Consider the following 19,841-nt stretch of genomic DNA (forward strand, 5'->3'; position numbering starts at 1 on the left):
TCCTTACAAGCCACAGAGGGACAAGCAGTGAGTACATCTGATTAGCTGCATCGACAGGTAAAATGCCACCTTGCCGGGTTGACGCTCCTCAAGCCAGGCTACAACGTAATTAGCTTGGGATCGATGTGACCGTCCTAAACATACATCAGTCCATCGCTGAGGTAGACAATCCTTTCCAGCAAGGGTTAAAGGTCCAGATATCATTGAACACCAGGTGCATTACTGTCACATTACCTCTCTCAGCCCACATTCTTTCAGACGTATGTGATGGAAAAGATTGTGTCAAGACAAATCACATTCACGCGCCGTTAATCTTTCTCCGGCCAGCTCCACGGCCTTGGCTCTGTATTGGATTTGTCACAGGCTGCCTTTGACCATCTTGACTGATGGAACTCATAGCTTAGCACATGTTTGTGTTATCAGGCACAAACATTGACTTGCTGGGTGACATTTCTACATTCCTGTCTGCTTTTATGCAATGCTGGCTGCTCTGTTTAACTCGTTTACTTCAGATTGCCTCGATCACAGTAAAGCCCGTCAAAGGCGGTAAAGCTTTTTTTGGGAATGCATATTATTCCTTCCCAATCCCGTGACCCATCCATCCCGTTGCCGCAGGTGCCCACGGAGTGCGAGAGGAGCCCCAGTTTGTGACGGCACGTGCAGGAGATAACGTCATCCTGGGATGCGACGTGTCCCACCCGTTGAACGGCCAGCCCTATGTGGTGGAGTGGTTCAAGTATGGAATGCCCATCCCCTTCTTTATCAACTTTCGCTTCTACCCTCCTCATGTGGACCCGGAATACGCAGGTAAGATGGCAACTTTCATACTCAGCTGTGAAGTGTCTCTGAATCTGAGTCTGAGTACCTCAATTTACAAAGCAGTAGAAGATATGAAATATTGATGTAATACAAGCAATGGCTAATTTCAATAATAGCAGAGACCTTGGCAAGCATTTGTGATTCTAATACTGAAAGTTCTGGTTTAACTGATGTGGACTGAAGTTTAACTGCAGAATATAACTCCACTAGAGAGGAGAGATGTCTCAGTTCCCACATGAGCAGCAGGATCCTACCTACACAAGTCGCTTTTAGCAGCTAAGAGTTCACAAAGTTTTTTTCCCTTACAAATTGAGTAAATAAATTGGAACAAATGTATAGGGAGGCAGGGTGGTGCAGTGGTCAACACTGTCGCCTCACAGCAAGAAGGTTCCTGGTTCAAGTCCCGGCTCCATCACTGGATCTTTCTGTGTGGAGTCTCCATGTTCTCCCTGTTCCAGTGTGGGTTCTCTCTGGTACTCCAGCTTCCTCCCACAGTCCAAAGACATCAAGAGAGGACGAGGCTGATTGATACTCTAAATTGACTGTAGGTGTGACTGTGAGTGTGAATGGTTGTTTGTCTCTAAGTGTTGGTCCTGTGATGGACTGGTGACCCGTCCAGGGTGAACCCCGCCTGTCCAGCGCCCAGCGACCCTTAACAGGATAAGCGGTAGAAAATGGATGGATGGATGGACAAATATACACTGAGGCAGCAAAATCAATTCCAGTAGATGGAACAACTACAGGACCTTTATCAATTTACGACAACAATAGAGGATATAAAAATGACAACAAAAACAAAGGGCAATTCAAACTATTGTTTCTTGTCCTTGAAGCTGATTGGCAGAATGTCCAAGTGTGTGGACTGTTAACAGCACCAGACACACATTTGTCAAATATTTCTGTCCTGGTGGAAAGCAGCATGGATCTCGATTATAACACGAGTCATCTGAAGGCAAGGCAGATGAATTCTATTATTTTGGCTGATATCCTTTTTTGGTGTCTTGCTGTCCTTGCTGAAATGTCGCTGGAAGGTTGCTGTCCTTGCTGCATCTACCGATCATCAACGGAACCGTTTCCCACCCTATTAGCTGCCAGCTCCCCCCGAGAGGCGGGGTTCACCCTGGACAGGTCACCAGTCCATCCCAGGACCAACACATAGAGACAGACAACCATTCACACTCACAGTTACACCTACGGTCAATTTAGAGTATCAATCAGCCTCGTCCCCTCTTGATGTCTTTGGACTGTGGGAGGAAGCTGGAGTACCAGAGAGAACCCACACAGGAACAGGGAGAACATGCAGACTCCACACAGAAAGATCCTTTGATGGAGCCGGGACTCGAACCTGGAACCTTCTTGCTGTGAGGCCACAGTGCTGACCACTGCACCACCGTGCAGCCTAGAACAGATATTGAAATCGCAATTTAACATGATTCTTTGGGGGTTGTTGTTTTTTGTTTTTTTGAGAGAGAGCACCATTTGGTTTGACATCAGTCTTAATAAACGTGAAACAGTGGCTGAGCTGCTCGCTCTCTCATTAAAAGTCAGTGAAGCTCGACCATCAGCTGATATAATCTCTTTCTGTCTCTGCACATGAATAAAGCAGACAAAACAAGACAGCCATTACTTTGCTGCTTTCAATCCAAATGTTGCACATTAATGAATGTGTTGGTTGACGCAGACCCACACGCAATAGATCTAATATAGTGGGTGTTTATCTACGTGTACATCAGGGAAGTGAGAGTCACAGGAGACCCAATTTGATGTTTCAATTCAAACAGATTTTGGTAAATGTGTAAATAAATGAATAAATACATTTTAGAGGTAAAACCTAACTTTCAATTTCTAGCGGACTGGACACAGCCAAGACGTACTACTGCCCTCCACTGGTTACTCACAAACCTCCATTTACAAGCTAAATACGCATGGGGTGAAGTTGTAGCGGCGTGATTAATTGTGTTGTTTTTTTTTTGGTCCATTATTCTATAACGAATCAATCGAAATTAATCTGTTATTTTGTCAGCCCAAGTTTCTATCCGTGTTCTCTTTAGGAAATCAATAATGATGGCCATTATGCAGGTATCATACCGAATCTAAATCAAATGTAAATAAATAATAATGTAAAATAATGAAACCTTTAACGTGACAAATTACCACCTATTACATTATAATTACTTTGAGATAATAGTTATTTTGCAGCAACACGGTTGCAAAAACAAAACTAAACCATCCAGTGGCAAATCAGAAGAGTTTGTTGTAAACACCATGGAGTTTTAAAAAGACTTTTCAGGTTCCAGCATCCTCAGGCAGGTTATTGTGCAGCGGAGGAATTAGCACGGATGCTAACTGCCCTTTTTTTTCAAAACAATTCATAACCCATTTATGTTCCTCTGATTTGTACTTTCTTTTGTGCTGCTAATGAGGCACTAGTTGTAAACATGGCAGCTACAAATCAGCACGTTCGGGCACAAGCTAATTGATTAGTCTGATTGGTATAACTTGGCAGCCTGGAAGATTGTGGCAAAAATACAGAAGCTTCATGCAATCTGCTGGCATTGTCTCACATCTTGTCTCCGTAGATCAGATCGCCGAGCGCTAATATCTGTTAGGGAAGCCTGGCGGGATTTGGGAAGCAACAGCCAGTGTTGCACAGTCCTGACCAGCAAAATGAAGAAAGAGGACATGAGTGAAAATGTTTAGATTTCCATATCTCACTTAAAGTCAGTGATTACATTCAAATTTGAAATCATCTTTTGTCGCAAACGGTTTCACCAGCACCATTTAATTTTCACAACTCAGCCTGAGGACAAGATGAGCACGTGAAAATATCAAAATAGGTATGTCTTGTGTTTGCTGCTTATATATTTGTTGAAACTACTCCAAAAATTGGACATTTTACAAAATAAGAGCAATGATGGTGTTAATTAAGGTTGGAGGCCGGAGAGTAGTGCTTTCCCCCCGTCCATAACCGCTGCTGAGATGCAGCTAAGCAAGGTGAAGAGTATTGTATTGTTGCTGCAGTCGACATCCAGTGAAGAGAACCTTGTAACTTGACCACGGTTTTAAAGTTCCCCAACAGTAACAGGACGTGTCTTTGTTTCCGAGATGCGGGAGTCTGTAAGCTGTACTGTATGTGAACTGACCCTCAAATGTGACCTTCATGAAAGGTCACAGGTCATTGTGAAAGCCACTGAGATCCATAAAGGCTTACATTGTGTTCTCTGCAGATTCAGATCGCGTCAAGGGTCAGTGAGTTGCGCCAAACACAGATGCCTCTTGGATCTTCGTAACAAACCGTTTTCTGTTGGGTTTTTTTTTTTTTTCCAATAAGCAGAAACAAGACCGTAAGAGAACAACTACCATTAGCAACTGTAGAGATGGGCATAAAATGATAGCTTGGCAGGAAGAGAGCAGCAGGAGTAGAGGACTGCTGGGAATTTCTTCAGTTTTGGCATTAATGGTCATTTGGACTTGAAGAGGAAGTGAACAGATTTCAGTGAAAGTCTTTGTCAGGATGGTTGAGGAGTGTTAACCAAACATACATGTCTTTGATGGTGGCATCAGGAAAGCATGAGGCATCCAACCGCGGGGCCATAATTCTACTTTACTCCATGTGCGCACTGCCCTTTTCCCATGAAAATGCATCATAGAGTTTCTTTTTATTTTTATGTTTTTCATTGAACTAGCAGTATACGGGCTCATTGACATCACGATTTTTAGCGTTAAGTTTATTATCTGCCACCAAGCTGATGAAATATTAAAATACCAGAATGACTTTAGCTCATTAGTTTTTGATCGGTACATGTTCCCCACCTTCAGGAATGAAGAAGAGATTGATTGGTGTTTTGTTTGCTTCATCACCTCCGCCAAGTTTGTGTTTTTCCTCGTGTCTGATGTTTCATCAGTCTGTTTGCAGGACAACACAATAAAAAAACAAACAAACTATCAAGCCAAATTTCACCAAGCGCTCTGTGGAGAATGGACAAAGAAAAACGCATAGAAAAAAAAACAACATGTTTTTGCTTTAGCCTTGGCAGATTGTGCCAGTGCTGGCTTTTGTGTGGTGAAGACATAATTGCCTCTGAAAGCAATTCATACAGAATGAGCACAAAACATGTCAGGAGAGAGAGAGAGAGTGTGTGTGTGGGTCTCTTCAATCCAACTTCTCACCCCGGTCAATTGTAGCTTCCAGTTAAACAAGACATTTTGACTGGTAAATGGTGAGACTGCTACGCAGATTTCTCAGCCCAAAACGCATCCTAACTCTACATTCAGCTCCTCCTAAACCCATTAACGCCCCTGTAGCTTACATCAGCAGCAGAAATTACTTAGGAGCAGCTCGTAATCCCCTTGTGTTTAAGGCATAGCAGCATATCACAGCTCTGGTCTCTGGTCTCCATCACTCTGCTGTAAAATTGTTTGTTACAAGATTCCTCTCAGTGGTCATGACTTGTGATGCACAGTCAGAGGTTACAGAGGAGCGCTGGCCCCTAAACAATGGGAGCTCCTCCCCAGAGATTTCATGGGTCCCAGAAAATTACCTTGCCCAATGAACTGTGTGTCAACAGACCAACAAAAAAAAGAGCTATTCCTTTGCTGGGCTCAATACAAACTGCTCCCACTCGTGCTCTGCAAACTTAGGTTGGTCGATATCTCCTGACTTGACATATGACAAGAGCCAATAGCCAATGGTCAGCACTGATTGCCAGTCGCTCTGACATCAACCTCCAGCTGTCTCTCTCAGCCCAGAACACTCTCCAGAGGAGGAACCCACGTCGCTACCGGGTCAACATACGTCCCTGTGCCGGGTTTAAGCATCTCTTGTCACTGCACCGCATGTATGTAACTTTGTTGTGTTAAACTCAAAACAAAATTAGCCTCAACCTCCCCATTGGAAGCTAACCTAAAAACCATAGCTGCTTAATTGAAAGACACACACACACAAACACACAAACACACACATAAACACATACACACTCAAACGAACAGTCAAGAGAAACACAACTACTGATGAAACCAAGTGACTTGGGTTCACCCAACCGAGCAGGTTTAATGCAAAAATGCTAACTGCTTCTTTTTCCTTCTCCCAGGAATCAAAAGTGGAACAAACAACCTTCCGACAGTGGACACATTTCCTCTAAAATCATTTAAATTACATTTTTTACAATGGTTTAATAGTCCACTGAAATCAACAGACAAGGACAGGGAACAGCAAAGCACTTGAGTACCATCAATGTGAGGATACATTTATATTAAGTTCCCCTTCCTGTGTCTACATACGTACGACCCATCACCCAGTGAAGCAGTATTTTGAGTTGGAGAGAATGCATTTGATACAGACAGTCTCCTGGACATTAGCCAGAGCTCATTTGTGAAGTCTATAGAGGCGCATGGTCACTGCTCTGTTTGGGCACACCAGAGAAATAATGGCTAACTGTGTCAAGAGTCAGTCAACGAAATATATGAATGCATAGTTAGATTTCTCTGAATATGGATGGACCACATGAGTCTAAGGAGGCTTCCCTTCCCTTGCTTTAGCTTAAAAATAAAAAACTTCAAGGGACAAATTGCATGGTGATGACATCATCTGTGCTTCTAAGACGCTGGCACAAAGACTCTCGATGTTCTGTTCAGTCTACTGAGGCCAGCTTCTTATGCTTCTTCTGCCCAGGCGAAGAGACGTATACATCCGCTCATGGCAGGCTCTCATCCATGACAACTTTTAGTCAAGAACAACATTCAGCCTTCATTACAGCAGACGACTATGAGGATTCCATTGAATAAGGCAAAGAGCAATCAGATGAGTTCAATTCGTGCAGAGGAAGTGAGAGTTTGTCATGTTAGGGTGGAAGACGTTGATTGAAATTGCATTAAAAAAAGCAAAGCTCTGATTATATTTGGTTTGTGTAGTTTATTGTACCACTGAGGAACCACAAACAGATCTGAGCTTTCAGGGACTGACAGAAGTGTTTTGCTTTTCCTGACCAGCATCGATTAAACAGATATAAATTCTCTTGTGGCTGAATTCACACCCGACACGAAGCACTTAGGCCTTGTGCACCCTCACAGAAGATTTGTCACCAAGCGATTTAAACACACTACCATACTTACATACATACATACATATGTACATACATACAAAATACAATGACCATTTTAAAAGCCTTTATTGTCACTCTTCATAGACCCATTTGGACATGTATGGGCTCGCTTGTAGGTCGAGGCTTCAGAGCTGGTGTGGATGCACATTTTATTAGCTTGCATGCTAACATAATCATTGCACACCTGGTCCATCTGAGTGGTCCGATGTTACGATGGCGTTGGGGTCTTGGAACGTTTGTTTCTTTATCCCGGTCCTCTCAGCGGATGTGGACCGCTGTTGTGACCTTGAACCACTTTACTTAAGTTCAGGTTTTGTTAGACACTTGACAAAACTTGAGAGTAATAACTTGAAAGGAGGGAGGACTATCGCTGATTTTCCTGACTTTTTACTTCAGCACTTCAGAAGCCAGTTAGCATACCCTTGCACTCATGCTTAACCTTGGCCTTTCTTGGCTTTTTCTTGTCAGTTTGCTATGCTCTTACGTCCTCCGTATGCTACTTGTGCCCCCAGCCCAACACGCGGCAACATTCCTGTTAATCAGCCTAATGAGAACGTGCGCACAACAGTATAACAACATCAACGCGGCCCATGCAACCTTGCCGGCACCCTGGTCCAGAGCACCAAGCTACATGTTTTTGAGGCAGAGGAAACCCACGCAGAAACGGTGTTGACAAACTTCCCACAGAAGGGACCTGGGATGGCCAGGACTTGAACCTGCAACCTTCCAGCTGCACACCAGTGCCAACCACTGAGCCAATGTGCAGCTTCTCTGAAATGTTGTACTTAGATTAATGACGTGAAGGTCAAATTAGTTCATTCAGTAAACTGTTTGGACTGACTGTTTAAGCTGTGATCAAAAGGAATAGCAGTTTAATCAACAGTTGAGTACTGCAGTAACACAGTCGTGAGGGATCCTTAGCTACTGTACACACTACATTAAACTCGTAGTTCAGATTCAATACTGAGTCTCTCATAGTCGGCTCCCAGAGGGGAGACAGACATGGATGGATGCAGGACAAATATAATCTGAAACAGATAACCAGCACACACACACACACACACACACACACACACACACACACACACACACACACACACACATATTGAGAGACAGAGCTGGGAATAAATGTTGACTGTCTCTACCTTAACTCACTGAGACAAGCACCGGTGCAGCTGATATTTTCACCTGGTGTGTCACACTGCAGAGGGGATTTAGGAAGCCAAACAAAATTAGTCAGGAATAGTCACCAAGTAGAAAGGATAGGGCAGAGTAAGGGGATTATTGAGAGCTAGCTAGGATTTGCTCCCTGAAAGCCCTTTGTTTCGCCCTTATTGCCAGCCACCATCTGTTATGATCCAGTTACCAGATTGCCCTGAGCCACGTCATCAATTCAACCTCTTTCAGCTTTTGATCCGTCAAAGTAAAACACTACCCTTCCTGACTCGCCGAGTTAAAAGTTGATATCTGTTATGACAAGACTCTGAGGGCTCTTCCTCGTCACATGTTGGCCACTTTCCACTCCTCACAGGAAGTAACGACCTGTCCTTGCCTCTGTGTGTCTCCAAAATAGACACAGTCATGGAGAGGAGGACATCTCAGATCCCGTGAGACTGATTTCCTTTTGAATATACTACTGCAGTTGCTGCGGTGACTGTCTGGTGCACAGTGATGTTAGTTAGACTTAGACACCTACTCACTGCAGTGCACTTTATGATCCCGGCTTATTTATATCTGAGTTGTTCAAAGGTTGATTTTCTCTTTAACATTGACCTGCCGTTTCTCCTCCCCTCTCACCTGGACCTTCCTTCGCTTCATTACTGTCAAACCACCCATCCTTCTCTCCTCCCCATATTCCTTCCTGCTGACACCTCATCTGTCTCTCTCTCTCCCTCTAGGCCGGGCCAGCCTGCACGGCAAGTCCTCCCTGCGGATAGAGAATGTGCGTTCAGACGACCAGGGCTGGTATGAGTGTAAGGTGCTGATGCTGGAGCAGCAGTATGACACCTTCCACAACGGCAGCTGGGTGCATCTAACCGTCAATGGTAGGAATCATCTGCAGATGTGTTTGGCACAGACTGGTGACACAATGAAGTCAGAACTGGCGTAAATGAACATGAGAACAATGAGAAACAGGAAAATGCCCCAAAGGGCACAAGGGGTGACTGAGAGACTTGACATGACCATCACCAGATCTTAACCAAGTTGAATTCAGATCAAATTGGACAGGATTTTGATAGGAAATGATTCATAAATCATAAAGTTAGCCTGCTTTTGAAAAGGCAATACAATTGTAAAGAGTGCCCAATAATTAAGGACTAGATATCTTGTTTGAGCCTCGGCTGTCCAGCCTCAGGACTTCTCGGACTCTCTCTTTGAGATTAAGAATATTAGATCAAGCATTCACCAAAGCATATAATCAGACAACACACAATGATTTTTGTAGCTGGGGTAACAGGACCCCGTCTCCTCGGTCTATCACAGACAGTTGTAGTCTGACATTCAGCAGTGTTGTGCAAATGGTGTTAAAAGGAAACTGAAGTCTGGATCCTGTAATAGAGAAGGTAAACAGAGAGGGTTTTTTTTTTTTTAATACAATCTCATCACCACATCTTTCAGCTGGTTTACAGAACCAGCAGGAAACCCCGTGTTGTTGAAATCATCTGATTCATTTCTGTACATCTAAGTTTGTATCATGGTATTAACAAAGCATAAGCAGGCTGCGGATGTTATACAATAAAAGTGAACTGGTTGATGTAACTATATGACACTGACGCACATTCTTCAGTGGTACAACTGCTAACATCTTAGCCAATACCTGCATCTCTAAACATCAGAATCACTGTGATTATTATGACAGTGTTCTCCTGAGGTACACTGAGGGCATCTTGAAGGTTCAGGTTCTTGGTTACAGGCTTATCCTGGATGAAGATGCTCCCGAAGTTTGGTGCTTCTATTTATAGTCCCCCATTTGCAGTCCAGCGCCCCAATCATTGTCAAACATCAGTGGTTGTCGGTGATTGCTCTGAGTGCTCGAGCTGGAATCGCAGAAGTAAGTGATGCATATAAATTCTGCTCAGATGCTTATAGATTGCGGGTGAGAGTGCTGTATCGTGCTCCTTTTCTACAAGTTGACACCTCTGCTTCATCGCTGTGAACTTGAATCACCCACAAACTACCCAGATGGAGTGCGAGCGAAGAGTGATAAGCAGAAAGAGACGATTGGCTTGTAAGAATGATGTCATTATTGTGCAAGCCACTTACTTTGTTCATTTGTAGGTTACCATGGTATCGGCCACGGTGTCACACGCAGAGGTTTAAAGCAGACTTGGCTACTTTTTTATTGATTTGACTTTGTTGCTGTTACGTACATGACAATTATGATGTGAAAATCTGACACGTGACAGGTGGTGTGCTTCACTTCTGTTATAACACCATCCGACAGCTCTGGGAAACTGACGACCGCAATGATCCATCAGTTGGTTGTTGCTTGTGCAGCATCTCTGCTAATTAGACTTCAAGTTAAATTCTGCTCAACTTCAGCCGGTTGCCAAGGTGTCACTTTCATTACCTCCTCCAATGATATGATGCTTCAGCCATATTTATTGTCTGTTACCAGGATTCCACAAACTTGGGTGAGAGGTCTAATGTGGGCTACGGGAAGAGGCCAAACATTCATCTCATTATTTTAAAGATAAAGTACTTTGTGAATTTTTCAATTTAAATAATATATATTTTGTCTTCACGAAATTGAAATTGGTCGTACCTGCTAACCAAAACAAGCTATCCACGACATGGTCCAGGGAAGTTGTCTGTCTAGAGTAATAACTCACAGTCCTGTGGGTGAGCAGTATCCCACTTTGTTCAAAGATGATTGCTGTCTCTCTCTGTCAAAGTGCATGAGGTGAAGCCACAGAAACAAAGTTCATTTCTCCCGGGGTTCGTCTTGGACTGCTCCCTCCCTAAAATAGCTCCAGCACACCCGTTCACTTGCCGTCCCTCTATTCTGCAGCAAACTCTGCAGTGAAGCCTGAATGCAGCAGCACAGCATCTCTCCCCATGGTGGATTCCTTTTCCTCTGCCTAATTTTCTTTAACTTTCTATCTTGCTAGTAATGTTGTAGCTAAAAACAAAAACAAAAACAAAACAACTGAAATGTTGCCGTCCCCCACCATGTCACGGTTTAAAACCTGACCACTGTTCCACCCTGTTCAAAGATAACAAGACAACAAATAGTCCTGAATCTCTGAGATAAAATCCTACAATCACTAAATAATCCAACACTTTTTCCTAAATGCAAGATCGCTTTTCTGAAAGCTCCTTGAGGGAGATGCACTGATATCATATCCCGGACAGGGGACTATTTCATCAGCCCAGAAGTGCTCATTGCCATTTGTTAGTTATTTAGATTGTGGGGCAGCTGAACAAACAATATTTGTCCCTCTGCAAATGTTTCCTGGGGGAAACTCATCACAGCAGCAGTACATTTGAGCTGGAGAGTCGATCAGGGACACGTAGCCTGCCCTGACGCTACGGAACTAATCAGCCAATGAAAGAGCTTTGGTACTGGAAAGCTGTGTATTTCAGAGAACTACCACCATTCAGTTGAGAGAGAAATGTAAACTCGCAACAGGACAAACAGTCGTCCTCACATCCCTGTCATGTAAAACTGTGACGTTAACTGTTAAATTCACATTGACTGGGACAGTCACACTATTAACAACTCTAAACTCTTGTGTCTCCATACATAACATAGTTACATACATAGTTTTTCTCCTCAAGCAGACCAACATCTGCACCTACTGCCACTATTCCTCCCTTCCTCCCCACTAACATCTTCAGTACCTACGGTGTTTTCTGTTACTGTGGAAAATGTTCCTTCGTGTCACACTAAAGTCTCAGTTCTTGCGATATTCTGATCAGTTGGGTTTATTTATTTTTGCCTGAAGGTGCGAAAACTTTACTTAAATTTGTAATTTCTCATTCAAGTTCCAAACTGCAATGCTAAGCCGGTGAGGATTTTCTTCACCCAAATATTCTCAAACACACACAGTCCACATAGATACACACGAACATGCACAGAACTTGCTGGTTCTGGTTTGGATCCCCCTTTGCCTTCAGAGCTGCCTTTAACTCTTGGTGCAAAGATTCAGCAAGGTGCTAGAAACATTCCTCTGAGATGCTGGTTCATGCGGAGGCCATTTGAGTCCGGTTAACTCATACATGTCTTACTGAAGAAACCAGTGTGAGACGACATCATCCTGCTGGAAGAAGCCATCAGTCCTCTATGGTTATAAATGAATGGACATAGTCAGCAATAATACTCTGTAGGTAGGTAGGTAGGTAGGCTGTAGCATTTCAATCGGGCTCACTTTGTAGTAAGGGGCCCAAAGTGTGCCCTTGGTACACTTGGTACACAACAGGATTGATCCATTTTGTGCTTTACACCAAATTGGACCCAACTAAACACTTACCAGACCAGGCAGTCTTCTACATTAGCATGTAATGTCCTGCTGTGTAGCCCATCTGCTTCCGTGTGTGGTTTGTTCACAGATGCGTTTCTACATCAATTGAAACAACTGGTTATTTCTTGCCATTCCATCAGCTCCAACCGCGCCAGCCATTCTCCTTTTACCTCTGCCATCAACAAGGCATTTTTCACCCAGAAAACTGCCGCTCTCTAGATATTTTCTCGTCTTTGGAACCTTCTCTGTGAACCCTAGCGATTGTTGTGCGTGAAAATCCCAGTAGATCAGCAGTTTCAGAAATACTCAGACCAGCTTGCCTGGCACCAACAACCGTGCCACATTCAACCGAAATCCCCTTTCTTTCTCGTTCTGATGCGGATTGTCGAGACCATGTTTATTTGGCTGATTAGATATTTGAGTCGATGAGCAGTTGAAAAGGTGTGAGTGTGTGTATTTTCAAACACTTCTTCAGATGACGGTGTAATAAGGTTCCTTGTTGTGCCCAGTGGGCCATTTTAGAAGAAAATGCTAAACCCAGCCATCCAGGTCATTAACACTATGTTGGGAGGCAGGAACTTCCACATATTCTCAATTTGTGATTTCTCAAAACATGAAATGAATGAACTGGAGTGAATGCCTTGAGGATCTTTGAATGGATGATTGGAAGGCTTTGTTACCATCTCTGTGGAACCAGCACTTTGGCCTGGCTTATTGTTGCAGATGGAATGACATGTTAGCAAATAGAGAGGCTACAGGATTACCCGTGTAAGCAGATCAGCTTCAGTTCTAAGGTGATTAGATGGAGAATATCAAAACAGGAATTATGACTGAACAAAATCTGTATTGAATCACTGACAGTGATATCGACGTGTGTGTGAGTGGATAGAATGGGGTTTGTTCTGGGTAAGTGGGGATGGGGATCGTCAGAAATTGCAGCTTAAGTGTGTTTGGGTTGGAAGATGTGCCAATTGTCTTGTATTATCATCCCTTCTCATAATCTAGAAGCCCTCAAAGCAAAAGAGGATTTGAAATGGTTTTACTAAATGCAGTCGCCTGCCACATCATTATTTATGTATGAAAATTCATTGTTGGATTATAAATTGAGGCACTTGGAAATACAGAACCACGCTCGGCAACTTTGCAACTTCAAAGAACTTGTGTCCTTGAGGAGGGACAAGAGCAATTTATCCTGTTTACTTTCTGAAAAAGCTGTTGATGCCACATAAAATGTGGAAGGCTGAGGGTTTTTTCCAAGGCAAGATGTGCCTCTGCAAAGTATTAAAGCTGGGTTTGCTGAGGATGCTCCTGCATACCCTACTGAGGCGACAGGAAGACCGGTCCCTTCACCAGTGAAGGATTCTGCAGCGTAAGGTTGGAATCGCTGACCATGTCTGGACCATCTCTGAACAGGCAGAGGAAAGACCAGGAACATTTTCGGGAGCTCCTTTTTTATTTCTTTCCATAAAAATCCTTGGACGTCGCTTGAGGGACTTGATCATTACGTAGACCCAAAAGTGACCTTGAACTGCATCTAAAGATGGACATATGATTTGCCAAAAAAATATGCAACAAGTCAGGTTACTTGCGTCAGTACTTTATGATAACTGCTTGGCAATGAACAGTGGCACAAAGGCAGCTTCCATGTCATCTCACCATTGAGGTTATACATAATTTTTTTAATTAGGTAAAGGAGCAGCTCCGAAAAATAGGTCCACACCTCTCAGAGTGGACATGGGCTCAGCTGTCCAATGCAAGTGTTTGAATGCTTACCCCCACCCCCAAAAAGAATAGATAAAGTCAGTATAAAGTCACACACACACACACATCCGTTACCTCACAGCAAGAAGGTTCCGGGTTCAAGTCCCGGCTGCAGTGCAGGATCTTTCTGTGTGGAGTCTGCATGTTCTCCCTGTTCCTGTGTGGGTTCTCTCTGGTACTCCAGCTTCCTCCCACAGTCCAAAGACATCAAGAGGGGACGAGGCTGATTGATACTCTAAATCAGGGGTGTCCAAACTGGTCCAGTAAAGGGCCAGTGTGGGTGCAGGTTTTCATTCCAACCAAGCAAAAGCAACACCTGATCCAACAAATGAGCTGTGTGGACACAGCTTAGTTGATTTAAGTAGAATCAGGTGTTGCTTTTGCTCGGCTGGAATGAAAACCTGCACCCACACTGGCCCTTACTGGACCAGTTTGGACACCCTTGCTCTAAATTGACTGTAGGTGTGACTGTGAGTGTGAATGTTTGTCTGTCTCTATGTGTTGGTCCTGAGATGGACTGGTGACCTGTCCAGGGTGAACCCCGCCTCTCACTCAAAGGCTGCTGGGATAGGCTCCACCCCCCCCCCCCCCCCACGACCCTTAACAGGATAAGCGGTAGAAAATGGATGGATTTTTAATCTTGTATTATTTATATATTTTTTGTATCTTTTATTCTTTGGTGTTCTTGGGTGTTCAGAAAGGCACCAACAAATAAAATTGATTATTATTATTATTATTATTATTATTACCTTCATTTGATGGAAGATATTAATTGCTGTTATAAACTATTGTGGATTTGCCTGACTTGGAATAATGACACAGCATCTGTGTATCTCTTCGTTTACCCCACCTTAAACTTGAAAAGTTTAAGGGTGAGCTCACTGAGGAGTTTGAAGAGTGACTGAGACTGTCATGGAGGTGCAAGCCCTGCGCTCGTGCTAGTAGGAGTGGAGCTGCAACAGTAGGAGCAGGGAGATGTCAGTCAGTGGTGGACTGTTCAGTTGGCACTAAAAGCTCTAATCAGTTTAAATTACTCTGGGTTCAAGAGCCTAGGTTTCACTTGATTACATTCAAGTAATTGCTCAGCCCAACTTGAGAGCAGTCCGTCCTCTGAAATGCTTTGTTTTCATGTCTTGTCTCCATCAGGTTATTATGTTTAGCTGCTGCTCACATGACAAGATGGTTTTGTTCCACTTCAACTTGACTCCATCCATGAGAACATTTGATTAACATGTCCGCGTTTTCTCTGACTCCTCAGCCCCCCCTACATTCTCAGATACGCCGCCTCAGTACGTGGAAGCCAAGGAGGGAGGTAGCATCACTTTGACCTGCGTTGCCTATGGCAACCCCAAACCTTCGGTCAGCTGGCTGCGGGAAGGCAATCTGATGGTCAGCAGTGCAAAGTATAAGGTAAACTGTCATTGTTGATGCTGTTGCTCCCATGGTTTCTTGGGGAAAAGAGCAGCTCCCTCATTCATTCCAGTTCACTACAATGGCCCAAAGCATCCAAAAGCTAGTAGCAGACTCCTGGATCTTTGAAGCTCACCCATCACTACTTGCATTTGCCCTTGCATTTTCAATCACTGTGTTTACATGCACCCAATACTCCTCTATTATTCTGGATTTCGCCCTTATCTTCATTGACTGGAGAGCACCTATAGATCTAACACCAAGATATGCTCCATAGTTTAACTGATGCTTTCATCTGTACACCAGTATCAGACCAAAAGCTCCTCTTGAAAGAGGTTGATTATAAAAACGAGCCTCTTTATTGTGGCAATCAAAAAAGAATAATCTGCAGTACCACCTTTCAACTGGAAGCTGCTGCATCACAACAAGCTCTCTGCTGTCAGATGTGGTTGTTTTCTTTGATACATAATTTACATCTTGTGTCCGGGAGCATAAATCTTGTGGGAGGGAAGGTCATGAGCTGAACGTGTCCTCAGAGGGAGCTTTAACTTTCACTTTATTTGATATGTCACAAAAAATATGGTTTTAGAAGCCTCCGTTTTCTGCTTTAGAGACAGAACTACATCTGAAGCAGACAAGAATATCCAGAGAAAGCGATGGATGTGTGTGTGTGTGTGTGTGTGTGTGTGTGTGTGCGTGTGTGTGTGCTTTGGTCTCTGATGGAGAGATTTCATCACTTTAACTTCAACATGACTCCTTCTCCTGAAGAGAACATTTGACACTTTTATGTGTATTTCCAGTCAACGTTGATGGTAAATGTAGTCAACTGAAGCAATAAATTCCTCAGTGTGTGCTGTACTGACAGAGAAATGGAGCCAGTCGGGTTCTCTTCAGACAGACTGCCTCCAGAGTATTTCAGAGGTTAGGGTTATTGTGAATGTAACTCAGTGTAGTGATTGTATGTGTGTGTGTGTGTGTGTGTGTGTGTGTGTGTGTGTGTGTGTGTGTGTGTGTGTGTGTGTGTGTGTGGCATAGAATGACCATCTGTATAAAGAGAGAGTGCTCGACTTGAAGATTGTGAGTTTTTCAGACTAAAACTTCATTTTTTTAAAGTAAACCTCTCAGTGTTTTTTGTGTTTTTGTGTGTGTTTAGGTGTCTGATGGGAGTTTGACGGTGCTATCCATCACCCGGGAGGACCGTGGAGCTTACACATGTCGAGCATTCAGCCCCCAGGGAGAGGCCATTCACACCACACGGCTGCTAGTACAAGGTTGGCGAATCCCTAATATGCTTTTTTTTTTTTTTTGCCAAATTATTTCATAAAGATCTAAAACAGATGTTTTTGTAATGTGTTATTCTACTCAGACAGGAAGAATTACAGCTTCTATTAAGCTGCTATTAGAGATGAAGCAACAAGCTCCGTTATGGTAACTGATGCTTTAAAGACGTCACTGTCAATATGCTTGCAAATATGTTGTTGTGCACAGAGATCCTGGACCCAGACACTGTGAAGGATGAAGCAAAGAGGAATTTATTTTAACAAACAGAGCAAATGATGAGAGCAGTGCTGAGCTGAATGCAGAAAATTTGTGAAGGGAAGAGACGGGGAATTCCAGAGAGGGTGCGTGTGTGTGTGTGTGTGCGCGCGTGGTGAGCAGGCAGATAAGCAGATGAGAACACAGTTTATTCAGGCATGAGGAGATGGGGGGGGGGGGGGACATAAGACAAACAAAGAGGTCAAGAAGGAAAAAGTAGCACAATGCACGAAAGGATGACGTGGCTACACAGCCCGCGAGACGACTACTGATGCTCCTGGTGTCGATGGGAAGCAGGTGAAGTGAATCAGGAGTCATCAGGGGTGGGACCAGATAGAAGGGGAGGCTCTGTCACACTACTGCATTCCATGAAAGAACAATGAATCACATCCCAATCCACCACAATCTGGACCTGAGCTGCATGTGAAAATCTCCAGAATATTCCCTCTTGATTTGCTCTTTACTTTGGCGTATGAATTTCTCAGTGAATCGTCACATGGGTCTTTCACTGGTTGGCACCCTGTAGACCCGAGGTTCTAGACCAGGGAGGGGTGACCACCCCCCTGCTTTCTCTACAGTGTCTATGGGATAAATTCAGTGGTAGCAGGTGGAGTTTAGACAGCCTTCAGTAATTCCTAATCAAACCAGCTCCTCTGAGCCAGCAGCAGAGCAGCATCACTGAGCAGTGTCCTAAATATGGAGAGCCAAACCCAGAGATCCACAATCCTCCCCTTAAACATACAGTACCCCCTCAGTTCTCTGATATTCCAGGAAGAGACTGAAGGACACAGTGTCCCTTTGAAATCTTGTGCTACTTTTATTGTTTTGGTTATAAAGAGAGAAGGTGCGTGTTACTATTTTCTACCTGCTTTTAACTCCGCACGTCTGGTTTCCGTGTCAAACTGGCAAGATTAACATCTTGGTAGGATTTTGTTCAGGACCTGCCAGTTTGTCCATGTGACAAAGTTCCTCTTCAAAATGTTACTGTTGGCCTTTTTCTCTTGATTTGCGTTTCTGATGTATAGAAGTCTTCACACGTCCAACAATTCAGGCCTGAGGAGACCTGTAAATGTACAGCTCAGAAGGGAACTGGACCATTTATTAGTTGAAAACTGAGACCCAGGCCCCACTCCAACCGACCATCCGACCTCACAGACCCAAATGGCACAGATTTTGAAAGTTCTTTTCTATCATTAATTTTAAAAACGTGAAAAGTCTCTCCTCCCCTGGTGCTGCCTGACTGTGACGTGACTGACATCCATCGATGATCCGATTCCACAGTTATTTAGCGTGATTAATTCCCTCGTGACTCATTTAGAAACAATTTTTCACTTTGGTAAGATCTCAGTTTTCCTCATTTTCTCATCAGCATGTCTATCTGTATAAGTTCCCCAAGTTTTTATGGAGCTCAATAGGATTCTGAGTCAACATTAAATGGAGAAGAAGAAGAAACAGCACCATCAAAGTCATCAAGCATCCATCCCTTTGACACTGACAATGTTTGAGTTGGCTGAGCTCGAGTCTGGAGCGCAGGGAGAGCAACGATAGACCGACAGAAATCGCCAAATATTGTAAAAACTCTCAAATGTGCGATCACTTCCACGTGAACACAACAGGGTAAGTAGGGTTTAAATTATGTATGATTGGGAGTTGGATTCTCTTGATTCGGATTAAATTAGTTTGGGGATCACCAACAACTGTAATATGGAGCAGTACACTTGTATTCGCACATTTTGGCAGTAAAATATTCAAAGAGGCCAAGAGAGAAAAGAGAAATCATGGGATGGAAAGCGTTTGGCCTCCAGCTCTCGATGAAACGTCAGTCTCTCTTACGAGAACAATCCGTCTGCATCAGTCCACGCTGTGACACAAAATCAAGACACATTTTGGAGACGAATCATTTGTTGTTTACGATGTAGCACATCATACACACATCAGTGCTGAAAGTCCCCAGAAACACAATATTTGCGCAACAACCTCAGCTTTGCTCCACTTCACCAGAGGATACATGAGAAAGCAGCGAACATGGCATTCTGGGTCATCTAATTTAAAGATTGCTGCACCAGATGAATAGAGCGGAGTGGTCACGACCTCATCTGAACTCAGCAAATTGAGTTTTAATCTCTACCTAAAACATTTTTCTCTGAGTGTTCAACAGATTGATTCCCATCACTCTTGTTGGAAGTCAACAAAGACTAAAGCCAGATTTTGAACTTGAACGTTGTCATGACAACATTTTCATAGATGGACATCAGTCAATCGGTTGCCTCGTCAGTGTTATGGACGGGGGACGCTTGAGGAGTATAATGTTTGGGTGGGGGGGTGCCGAGATTCTGGATTATCTTCATGTAAAGTCTATAGAGCGCTTCATAATACACACACACACACACACACACACACACACACACACACACACACACACACACATATTTGCCCGTCGTGGTGAGAGTTTCACTGCTGTTGTGCCTAATCAAAAATGTAAAGTACAAAAAAAACTCACGATTATTTTTTCTTTTCCTGAATGGTAAAATGAGTCTGTAATTGCAGTGTGTGGTTTCTGTCATGCGTTTCACACTGAATACGCAGAGTCGTGTTTTGTCTAAACGTAAATAACTTCAGCACAGTTGGACTGAAATACTGAAATAATTAAGTTGGAAGAGTTTAGACTTCAGTTAACCCTGAACTGGCTGAGGCCCGGGATTCCCAGACTGGTTACTCATGCTGTTAGGGGAACGTTCAGTTACGTTGG

The 19,841-nt window shown here is 43.6% G+C and overlaps 1 protein-coding gene across 7 annotated transcripts in view; it reads left to right on the forward strand.

Annotated features, from left to right (window-relative positions):
- Positions 1–19,841, forward strand: part of igsf9bb (immunoglobulin superfamily, member 9Bb) — a 98,949-nt gene that overhangs the window by 27,029 nt on the left and 52,079 nt on the right. For all 7 annotated transcript variants that reach the window (XM_086227224.1, XM_086227231.1, XM_086227226.1 and 4 more), the window contains exons 2-5: positions 616–807; positions 8,819–8,965; positions 15,405–15,556; positions 16,710–16,827. In XM_086227224.1, the coding sequence (XP_086083350.1) occupies positions 616–807; positions 8,819–8,965; positions 15,405–15,556; positions 16,710–16,827 (609 nt within the window). The remainder of the gene's footprint in view (positions 1–615; positions 808–8,818; positions 8,966–15,404; positions 15,557–16,709; positions 16,828–19,841) is intronic.

Source organism: Aulostomus chinensis, chromosome 15, assembly GCF_037954235.1.
Source record: "Aulostomus chinensis isolate RoL2024-O1b breed Wild chromosome 15, RoL_Achi_v1.0, whole genome shotgun sequence".
NCBI classification, from domain to species: Eukaryota; Metazoa; Chordata; class Actinopteri; order Syngnathiformes; family Aulostomidae; genus Aulostomus; species Aulostomus chinensis.